Consider the following 11,693-nt stretch of genomic DNA (forward strand, 5'->3'; position numbering starts at 1 on the left):
GGTTTCCGCTGGGATGATACAAGCTGAAAGGCAACGCCAGATGGAGGTTAAAGAGCAGAGGATGACTCGTGCAGCTTATAAGCGTAAAGAGAAGGAGCAACGTAAAAAAGAGCCTAAAGAGAATTCTTCTGGAAGTGCATCATCGCCGGTGGGAGGAGCAAGACCCAAGAGTTATGCAACACATGCAGCTCTTTCAGATCTTGATGGTGTCTTCTCCAGGCTGCGTGCCAAGGGAGATGGCAAAGTTTTTGACCTGGAATGTTAATGGATTGAATTCTCCTCAGAAACGGAAAAAAATCTTTTATTATTTGAAGCAACATACCAATGATGTTATTTGCTTACAGGAAACTCATATTTTACTTAAAGATCAGAAATATTTAGTCAATGCTCGTTTGGGATCTCATTTTATATCTTCTGCTCCTGGGAAGAAAGGGGGAGTTGTTATATATGTTAAACAAAACCTACCAGCTTGTCTGGTAGAATCAGATCCCCAGGGGAGATATGTGATGATTGAACTTGGTATATATGGTAAGAAAGTACTTATAGTGGGACTTTATGCTCCAAATCAACAACAGGAACAATTTTATAAGCAGTTACATCAAAAAATAACATTGCTTGACTATAGATCAGTGGTATTAATGGGTGATTGGAATGGTGTCTTAGATATACAAAGGGACAAGAAAGGTTCCTCTCCTTTTCTTAAACAAGCAAGGTTACCTAAAGCTTTTTTTGATATGAAGGAAGACTGGGAATTAAGGGATTATTGGCGGGAATGTAATCAAGAGGAGAGAGATTTCACTTTTTTTTCTGATAGACACCAATCTTTTTCAAGAATTGACTTTTTTTTGATTACTACGGATTTGTATAATAAAGTAAAGAATGTAAAGATTTTTCCTAGATCACTGACGGATCATAGCCCAGTTTGGATGGAGCTGACTCAAGAGAAAGAGGAAAGGAGATCCTGGAGAGTTAATGAAAATTTGTTCAGACAAGAGAAGAATGTTCAAAAGTTAAAGGAGTGTTTAAAGGACTATTTTGCTTTGAACATGTATAAGGGGACTTCAATGTCAATGGTATGGGATGCAGGTAAAGCATTTATGCGTGGTGTTTTGATAAAAATGAATAATTGTCATAAGCGGAAGCAGATGCAGAAACGTAGAGAACTTGAAGATGAAATTAAATCAAAAGAAATGGCCTTGAGTTTAAATCCTTCTGATGAAAGTATTAAAGAATCTGTAAAGTTACTAAGGTCACAATTTAATATGTTGATAGCAGATCAAGCGGCAACCAATTTATTGTTTATGAAACAAAATACATTTTGTAATGCTAATAAGCCTGGGAGATGGTTGGCTTATCAATTAAGAAAGAAACAGAGACAGAGAATAATAGAGAAAATAAATTACAAGGGTAAATTAGTTTCTCAGAAGGAATTGATTAAAAAATCTTTTTTGGATTATTATCAAAAGTTATACAAATCTACTAATGTGCAACTGCTAGATATAAATAAATATCTAGCTGAGGCAAGTTTTCCTAAACTGACTGAGGATCAGAAACATGAAATTAATGGTTTAATTACTAAGGAGGAAATTGCCTCAGCAATTCAACAATTGAAACTAGGGAAAGCACCGGGTACGGATGGGTTAACAGCTGTTTATTATAAAGCTTTAATGGAGGAGATGATCCAACCATTAAATGATCTTTTTAATGGTATCTTACAGGGTTTAGAGATTCCTCCTTCATGGCGTAGTGCTTTTATATCATTGATTCCAAAGGAGGATCAAGATCTTACTTTACCAAAAAATTATAGGCCTATATCTCTTTTAAATGTGGATTATAAGATATTTGTAAAAATTTTGGTAAATAGGCTTATGAGGGTGGCGCATCATCTTGTGCATAAAGATCAATCAGGGTTTATAACAGGAAGGTATATGAAAAATAATGTTAGACAAATTATTAATCTATTAGAATATTTAGACAAGAACAACCAAGTTCCTGCAGGGCTCATATTTTTAGATGCTGAAAAAGCATTTGATCAATTGAATTGGCATTTTATGCTAAGAGTAATGGAAGAAATGAATTTTGGCGAAAAGATATTACAAGCTCTTACGGTAATATATCAAAAACAAATGGCACAACTTATTGTTAATGGAGGTTTGTCGGAGGTTTTTACAATAGAGAAAGGTACTAGACAGGGGTGTCCTTTATCGCCATTGTTGTTTGTTTTAACACTGGAAATATTATTGATCAAAATTCGAGAGTCTCAGGAAATTAAAGGAATAGAAGTTAACAAAAAAGAATATAAGTTGAGAGCTTTTGCGGATGACTTGGTTGTTACTTTGTCGCAACCTGATTATTCTGCAGTAAACTTATTACAGTTGATTCATCATTATGGTTTGGTTTCGGGTTTCAAGATTAATGTAAATAAGACTAAAATCTTACCTAAAAATATGTCTAGTCAGGAGAAGCAGATTTTGGCTAACTTGACGGGTTTTGAGATTGTTAATAAGGTAAAATATTTGGGGGTGATGTTGTCTGTTTCTAATGTAAAATTATTTAAAAATAATTATGAAAGGTTGTGGGTCAGGGTACAGAAGGACTTGAAGAATTGGGAGAAGTTGCAATTATCCCTCATGGGAAGAATTGCAGTGATAAAAATGAATATTCTACCCAAGTTTCTTTTTTTGTTTCAAATGTTACCGATTTTGAAAAATGAGATTAATTTAAGTGAGTGGCAGAAGGGTCTTAATAAATTTATTTGGGCAGGGAAAAAGCCAAGGGTTAAGTTTAAAATTATGCAAGACTTCCGTGAGAGGGGTGGACTTAAGGTACCAAATTTGAAATTATATTACGATGCGGTGGTCTTAACACTAATCAGTGATTGGGTAAATTTGACAAATCCTGAGATACTTCATTTAGAGGGATGGGATTTACTTTATGGGTGGCATGCCTATTTAATATTTAATAAAAAAATGGACTGGGTCTTTAAATCTCATATTTTAAGAATTTCTTTACTTAGGATTTGGAGAAAATATTATAAAAGTGATTTTAAAGTTCCATTATGGGCTATACCTTGGCATGCGATAGAAGGAATAAAAAGAGGAGTAAAAATGGACATGGTGTCTTATAGTCAGTTACTTAGATGGGATGGGCAAAACTGGCAGTTAAGAATACGGGAAGATTTAGCGCAAGAAAATATTATTTATTCTTGGTTTCAATATAGGCAACTAGTAGATAAATGGAAGGTGGATTGTAAATTGGGTTTTCTTAGAGAAGATGGAAATCTTATTAAGCAAGTCAAGGATCAAAGACAAACCCATATCAAGAGAATTTATGGGGTATTAGTTGAAATGGACTCAGAAACGGAATTAATTAAAGATTGTATGATTAGATGGGCGCAGAATTTTGGTGTCCCAGTCTCATTGGACATTTGGGAAACCATTTGGGTGAGAAATGTCAAATTTACACAAGCACAGAACCTTAGGGAGAATTTTTATAAAATGTTTTATAGATGGCACCTTGATCCACAAAAAATGTCTCTTATGTACCCTGACGTGCAACCCAAATGTTGGAGATGTGGTTATAAGGATGCTTCCTATTATCATATTTGGTGGTCATGCAGAGAGATAAAAGCATTTTGGATCAAAATATGGTGGAATATCCAGAGAATTTTTAGAAGGAGGGTAAAATTTACTCCGCAATTATTTTTGTTAGGTATTGTTACAGATTGTGATACAAAGGAGGTTGTATTGATGTTAAATTTGATTACAGCCGCTAGGCTGTTAGTAGGACAATATTGGAAGAAGGAATCTTTGCCTACATTGCAGGAATGGTTTCTTAAAGTAGCTTATCTGGCGGAAATGGCAAAGATTTCGGCTTTCTTAAAGCAACAAACGCAAGAGAAGTTCCTTGCTGTTTGGGACAAATGGATAAAATTTATACAATTTAGATTGGGTATACAAAAATATCACATAGCTTTTTTATAAGTTTTATTTTTATATATATATATATAGATATTTTTATATATATATATATAAATATAAATTTTTTAATTTAATTTTTTATTTTTATTTCTTAATTTTTAATTAAGCCTATATTCTGCTCTGGGAAGCTCAGGGGGGGGAAGGGAGGGTTTTTGTGAGGGGTGGGGGATGGGTTTTTTTTTATTTTTTTATATATATGTAATGTTTAGTTTCTTTTTTGTATATGTTGTCTTTTGTTTTGTATTGTTTTTGTTTTTTTGTAAAATTTATAAAACTTTCAATAAAAAAAAAAAATATAATGTGAAAAAGAAATAATCTTCCAGCATAGGATGATAGTACAGTTCTTAAAAAGAGAGGAGAAGAAAAAAAATATTTTTTCTGTACCCCAAAAAATATAAAAGTAAGCATAGTCTTTAGAATTTTGTTCTATTTTTATAGAATGCCTTTCTTCCCCAAGAATGTAGACGCTGCCTTTTCAAGCCAGGGAAATAATTCCAACAAGGCTCTTTCAGGTACCAAAAACAAAATAGAATAGAGAGTGTAGCAAACAAAAATCTCATCTGGATTCACCACGGGGGTTCTTACAGCTTAGATGTTCTTTGACTTGCGGTTTGAAGCAGCAGGGTGATCAGCCATTTTACTGGCCGATCTTCTTCTCTGTCGGCCCTCAGAGATAGCTCGGACAGCTAAGGGAGCCGCCACTCCTCAGCAGCTGAGCAGAGCCTCCTCGACAGAAGTCGCACCCTCCAGGGCGACTTTGACCCGCATAAGGGTCTGCCAGCGGAGGGAAAGCTAGCCGATGAGGAGACGAGTCTCTCTGTGCTACTAGAGACGCCGTGAACCGGAACCGGAAGTCGTCTTTTGTAACTTCTGAATGGCTTGCAGAGAAGGGGTTGAGAAGAGATCAATATTTGTCATGCTACCTTTGCAGAAACTGCAAAGAGAAACTTACTTAGTCTGCTTCCCACATAGACCTTCAAAGCAAAATATGTTTTTTTTATCAAATTAAAAAACACTGCTCCAAGAAAACCAGATTATTATATAATGTATGATAACAGTACAATTTTATATCAGAAGCAAGGTAAAATACATTTTAGTTGCTTGTGCTCAGTTGATTAGAACTTTCTTTGAATACAAATTCATTGCTGTGCTATTAAATATGTTCTTCAGAAGACACATTTTAAGAAATTGGCAAAAATGTAATTTAGTTTACCATTAATTCACATATACAACTTCTGTATTTTGAACAGAATGCAGTGCTTTGTTCAAAATATCCCAGAAATCAAAACTTGTTTTATCACATGATTGATTGATCCTTTTACTTTAATTGATATTCGAAAATAATTACACAGCGCATAATTTTTTCTTCTCTCTGCTGTGGCACTAAGTTGGTCTTGGAACAGACCCAGTAAAAGAGGACCAGTGCAATTTGGATAAAATTGTAAGTTCACAATAATGCCCATATCACAAACATTAGGATTAATGTTTCTTCAAGTATGGCCCTGGGTTCCCTGGGGATCTCCTAAGACCCTTCCAGAGGTCCCCAAATTCAAAATAATTTGCCAGCCTATGTTGAAAACTACTACAATGATAAAATTCCATCAAACAATCGTAAGACGTAGTGCTGCAGCGAATGTAGTAAAAATTTTAATATAGCAAACATTGATGAATATAACTCATACATACAAAAGCTCTTTAGCAGCCCTCCATATTTTTTTAAAGTGGGAAAGGGTCCTGAGAGAAAAAAGTTCAAGAAACACTTATTTATTTATTTATTTATTTATTTATGAGACTTATATACCGCTTTAAGTGCAAGCACTCTCTAAGCAGTGTACACCAGTAAGCAATGTATATATATATTTACATTGCCCCCAACAATCTGGGTCCTCATTTTACCTACCTCGGAAGGATGGGAGGCGGAGTCAACCTTGAGCCGGTGAGATTTGAACCGCTGACCTGCTGAACACAGTCAGCTAAAGTGCCTGCAGTACTGCACTCTAACTGCTGCGCCACCTTGTCTAGATAATTCTTAATTGCCATTCATTTTTAAGCATTCAAAAAGCAATTCTATTGTTTAATTCTAAAGTACCTAAATATGGAATATAACGTTACAACATGTCATGATTTTTCATGACTTTTATTGCCTCCTGGGAGAAATGAATTAACACTGAATTATTCTCACCTGTCTGTTCTGAAGCCTGCTGCGAGGCTTACATTTTTCTATGACATTTGGTCTGATTTCTGTTGACATCTGGTGGGATTTCCTGTTAATATAAAAATGTTAATTTATAGGTTTGGTTTTGAATTTCTAGATCCTGTGAACAAAACAATGATGGATTTTGGATAACTACAAGTGCTCTCCATAAGGCAACATATGTGGAATTTTAAAAAGCAATTTAAGAAGTCTCCATGAGATTTCTCCATCTCTCTGTTTTACTCACAGTTGTTGTTTTTTTTTCCATATGTGAAACCTGGTCCCAGACTATCCAAATTTATGACTTCTTCAAACTACCTCTCATAGATTGCAGCAACTGTCTGAAACCATTCAGAGGTTTCTCATAAAATTAGCAACCCAATCAAATATGCCTATATATTCATTACATAAAAGCATGTACTTTGTTGAAAGTCATAATTATTTAAAATAATTTATATTTGGATCTTATTTTCGTAGGCTTTAGCAAAAAAAGCAAGAGATGGGAAGTTACTTCCAGAAGAATACCAAGGAGGATCTTTGAGGTAATTTAAATATATTTCAGAACAGAATGGCAGGGGCTTTCTTTTTTTGGGGGGGGGGGAGACATGTTTGAGATAATCTTTGTAAATGTCTTTAAGTCTTATGTTTTATAATCCAACCTCCATTATGAGGTCTGTGAACAGAACAATGAATGTGAACAGAACAATGAATATAACTGCTGTATTCTCTTCTGTTTTTCCTGCTTTATTTTGAGGCTATGATTATGATTATTATAATTTGCCTTATTATTTCACTTTATATATGAATTATATATATATATAAAGTTGGTTCTTGAATTTAACTTTCAATGGACATTTCAGCAATTTTAATAATGCACTCCTTACTAGCACTCCTTATTAGCACTGATGATGTTACCTAGAGTAATGAAACATCTACAAGAAAAAAAAAAACAAGCTCAGAAAGTACCAAGGACCCCATATGTTAATAATGTTCTATCTAGATATATTATGAAATCATAATATTTGCTATTTTATAAAACTTGGAATCTGTTACTGTATTTGGAGTATAGCATTGGATTTATTAGGATAATTACATTCATGAAAATGATTCACTAATAGTAAGTGAGCAAGTCAAAACACTTTTAAGGCTGATAGAAGACTAGTAAATAAAAAAATATAACTCATTTTTCAGCACAAAAGCTTCATACAAAAAATACTCCTGTTAGGTCATTATGAAGAAAAATTGTGACATATAGTAGATTTACAGTGTTTAATGTTAAACTAGAAAGAAGCGAAAAGATTTGGAATTTTGATTTATCAGTCCCATGAATCTGAAATAACACCGTGTAGAACTAGAATAACTTGGACGAATGACATTTATGCTAGATTACTGAATTAGAAACAGGTTAGCTTCAAACTGGAGATATTTTGAGTAAATTTAATGAATTTAATTAACCCTTAATATTCCAGTGCCCATATTCAGTTGAAGTAGTAAAGGGAAATATATTGCTACGTATCTAATATTGCATTGAATGGAAAACTGCATCCAGCCCACACTTTCATTACCTCTCATGCTTGGTAGATTTGTTGAGCAGACATCTATCCTGTTTGCCCTTCAACTGTATTTTCTTAAATAAGATAGTAGCTCCAAACTTTAAAATGACCCAGGAGAAACAGGAAGCAAAGCAAAGCACAGCTTTGAAGTACAAGGAAAGTAACAAACCCCTCTTTTGTCAGCATCAGTCACATCTTACCTTTGCTAAAGAGATAAATTGTGTTGGACTATTAAAGTGAAATAAGGTGCACGTGGGAGTTTTCTTCCCTTTAGAAAGGAAGGCAGCCTTTTCTAATGGCATCTGATTTCTTTTCCAAGCTGACTCAAAATCAGAAATTAGTGTGAGTATAGTGTTAAGAAGAAAAATGTTCCTCTAACGGAGATCTTCTGTGTATAGGGGCTTTTAGGGAAATGCTGTTTTGTTCCATATCTTCAAATGCTCTATATCTTGGTAGCAGGAATCTTGCATATTTGGAAAAATGTCAAAAGAAATATCAGTATTTTATTAGAGTTGCCGTGTTCAGGTTATAGAAGAGAAGATGAACTTTACATGGCAAGGGGAAGATCATAAAACAGATGTGCAGAATGCTTACATAAAAATAATAAAACATATTTCATTGGTTCACTTTATTTTAATGCCAATACCATTTTACTAGATTTCCTAGTATTGATTTTGCTACAGTGGAAGAAGCAAGAAGGGTGCTTCCAATCACCTTGAAATCCTCCTGATGGATATTTTTCCTCACTCATTAGACACCAGTTTTGTAAAACCACAATATGACATTATATCCTTATAAATAAACGCATTATTTTTGCTCAAGCTGCAAAGGAACAGTATAAAGCAGTGTTAAACTCCCATGCCAGAGTTTAAATCAGATGCATTCAAAGTAACTTACAGTTTTAAATCAGTTCAAAATTGGTGACCTATATATCACCTGTGCATTTCAAAATCTTTAAGGGAATGTGTGGGAGTTGATTGCTTTGCTTGCATTCTGGTATTAGTACTCATGGGTTACTTTTTCAAGTGAATATTTTGTATTGAGTCATTTGATCAGTAGTTCCTAATCTACTGTGTGGAAGCATGTTTAGGATTTAGGCATAGTTAATTGCAAAACATCTATTTCCTAGAAGATATGCTAGTGAGTGTTTGCCATTATCATTTCAGGATGCTTTCTACCACCTCGGCTTATCTAAGCTGCAGTCACCATTTTATTTTCCAAGAAAGACTGTTTTTATGTGGCCCTGGGATATTGTTGAAAATAAACTGTTGTTTTCTGTTTAAGTATAGCCAGTTGCCATATTTTCAAAATAATCTCTAAAAATCAGTAGAGCACCTGTGGACCCATTGATGTTCATGGGTCTCCTATTGAGCAGCCAAAAAAAATAGGTGTGAATGGGTAAGCCTTTGCTAATAAAGATTTGGCACTTAACAGCTTTAATCTGTTCATCGTCAGCCAAATGTGTCTCTTGTAGCGTTATAACATCTATTGTTTTATCTATCGCCAGTCTGCTTAGTTACTCACATTTATTTCTATTTAAGCCTTCTATCTTTAGTTGCAAAATATGGATCTGGAGTCCAATATCTTTTGTCACTGAGTCCTTAAAAGAACTGCTATAATCTCATTGCAACTACCATAATTTTGGACCATGTGTGATGCAATATCCAGTTTGGTCGCTATGTGTATAGACTTTTTAACTGCTCTGTTAAGACAGAACGTTGCCTAGGGTATACCATTGTGGAAGTAGTCAACACTTCATACCCCTGGGATGATCTCATTGCAGCCACACCAGAAGCAGTTAGGTGGTTAGTTTCTTTTGATATCAAATTATAACATCTATGCCATTGCAATTCTATGCTCCATATTATGGTGATCTTCTTATGATTTTATCTTAATTTAATATTTTATCTCTATATTGTGCACAGTCTCTCTCTCTCTCTCTCTCTCTCTCTCTCTCTCTCTCTGTGTGTGTGTGTGTGTGTGTGTGTGTATGTGTGTATGTATGTTTGTATGTTGATGCTTTATTTAAACTAAAATCATTGTATATCAATGATTGCATGACTTCTGTAAATGCCATATGCTAAATAACTTAACTTAACAGCTATGCTAATGACCCAATAGCTGTGTTCCATTACATGGAATTTTGAACCAGTTCTTACCCTTACTCTCATGTTGATGAAGAGTGAGACTACTTGACTGTACTGTTCAAAACCAGATTCAAAATCACAACATATTTATTTCTACCTATCTGTACTAAACAGTTTCTGAGTTATTTTTCCAGAGTCTCTTATTTTTTTGTTTCTCATCCCTTTTCCAACAAAAGCATCTCAGATCTTGGAATGTTTGGTATCAACAGTTTCATTGGTCTTGTAATGCCTCCTCAAGCCTGCATCTTAGCTGTGGGAGGATCTCGGACAGAACTCACTGTTGTGGAGGATGAAGATGGGAATGAAAAGCTTCAACAACACCAGCTCCTAACAATAACTCTGTCAAGTGATGGTCGAGTGATCGATGATGAACTAGCTTCTAAATTTTTACACACGCTCAAGGCAAACTTGGAGAATCCGGTGCGTCTTGCTTTGTGTTAAAAGATCAAGATTTCATTCTGTGTTTGGCAAAATATTTAAACTGAAATCCAAAAGAAGATAAAAGGCAACTAGGCACAGAAGCTAGGAAAATATGTATAGTGTGACATGAACAACTTAGACTGCTTATTTATTTAAATAAACTTTAAAAGATGTTTAATGATTTCTATCTCTTGGCTTTTATATGTTGAAGTACTGTTATGCATGTTACATCTACAAAACAGGTTCAGAGTAAGTTTAGAGTGTATTCTAATATAAATGGGTGTTGCCTATATACCACGTAGAACCCTTGGGTAAGATTGAATAGATGTATAAAAATACTAAAAGGAAAGAAGACCACTTTTCCTTCAAGCTAAACTTTTATCTAGACTGAATACAAACTGTCTTTTAAGTCTAACCAGACTGAGATGGCAAAATGTAATTGGTCTGAGTCATCAGTGTTACTGTTTAATTAAAAGAAGCAATTAGAATAGGATTCAGCTATAAGAATCCAGCTATATGAAAAAAAATCTCTACCTACTAAATACAGTGATTCTAATAATGATAAATAATTATGAGAAGAAAACAATTACATAACAATATTAGTCATTAGACTTAAAGTATATTCTACACTGTATTCCTGTTAAACACGTTTTCCGCCTACAGTTCATGGTGATATGTCTTGTTGTGAGCTTTTGAAAACAATGGTTTCAGAATAAAATCTGAACGTAGATGTTTGCAGCGGAACTGGTGGCATTGGATTTTCCTCTTGGCAATGCTTCCAGTTTGTCCAAATTTCATGGGCCCATTCTTTTCAGGTCTATATATAGGAGGTATAACTTTCAGGCTAAAGGAATTGCTGCTGCTTGTATATAAATCTGATTTTATCTGTATGTTTTCAAGTGCAAAAGTAACATAATTGTAAGAGTGCCAATTAGCATGTATAATCCTTAATCCATCTTTTGACTGTATTTGGATATTTAAATATAAGTGATTATTATTATGTTTTGTTTGAATACACAGAATTAAATTTCAGCTAGTCAGTTCAGTATGGAAAATACTTTTGTTGTCCAAATGTCAGAATGTTCACTTGTGTCCATATTTCAAAAGGTGTATTTATTCTTGATATTCAAGGCATTGCAAATGCAATTTAATTAAACTATGACTTCTAACTCTCACCCCACCTTCAATCCAGTATGAAGTATCTACCACTCAACTTCTGTATCTGCTGAATTTGGAATTAAGACCCATTGACCTTAATGGGATTCTCTTCTGGATAAGTATATATAAGATTGCTTTGCTGTTCCCAACTGCTAAATTTACTGAAACAATTTCCTCATAAATCTTTTCAGTGAATAGCCATGAGGGGTTTTTAGCTTTATAATTACATAGTTACTAATGA

At 34.2% G+C, this 11,693-nt stretch overlaps 1 protein-coding gene across 2 annotated transcripts in view; it reads left to right on the forward strand.

Moving 5' to 3' along the window:
• PDHX (pyruvate dehydrogenase complex component X) overlaps nt 1-11,349 on the forward strand; it is a 44,656-nt gene extending 33,307 nt beyond the window's left edge. The window contains exons 10-11 of one of the 2 annotated variants that reach the window (XM_039356877.1): nt 6,652-6,716; nt 10,051-11,349. In XM_039356877.1, coding sequence (XP_039212811.1) covers nt 6,652-6,716; nt 10,051-10,315 — 330 coding nt within the window. In that variant the 3' untranslated portion in view covers nt 10,316-11,349. The remainder of the gene's footprint in view (nt 1-6,651; nt 6,717-10,050) is intronic. The other variant, XM_039356878.1, reaches the window with a different exon arrangement.
• Nucleotides 11,350-11,693: the final 344 nt, after the last annotated feature.

Source organism: Crotalus tigris, unplaced genomic scaffold, assembly GCF_016545835.1.
Source record: "Crotalus tigris isolate CLP2741 ecotype Arizona unplaced genomic scaffold, ASM1654583v1 scf7180000018831.1652172, whole genome shotgun sequence".
NCBI lineage: Eukaryota > Metazoa > Chordata > Lepidosauria > Squamata > Viperidae > Crotalus > Crotalus tigris.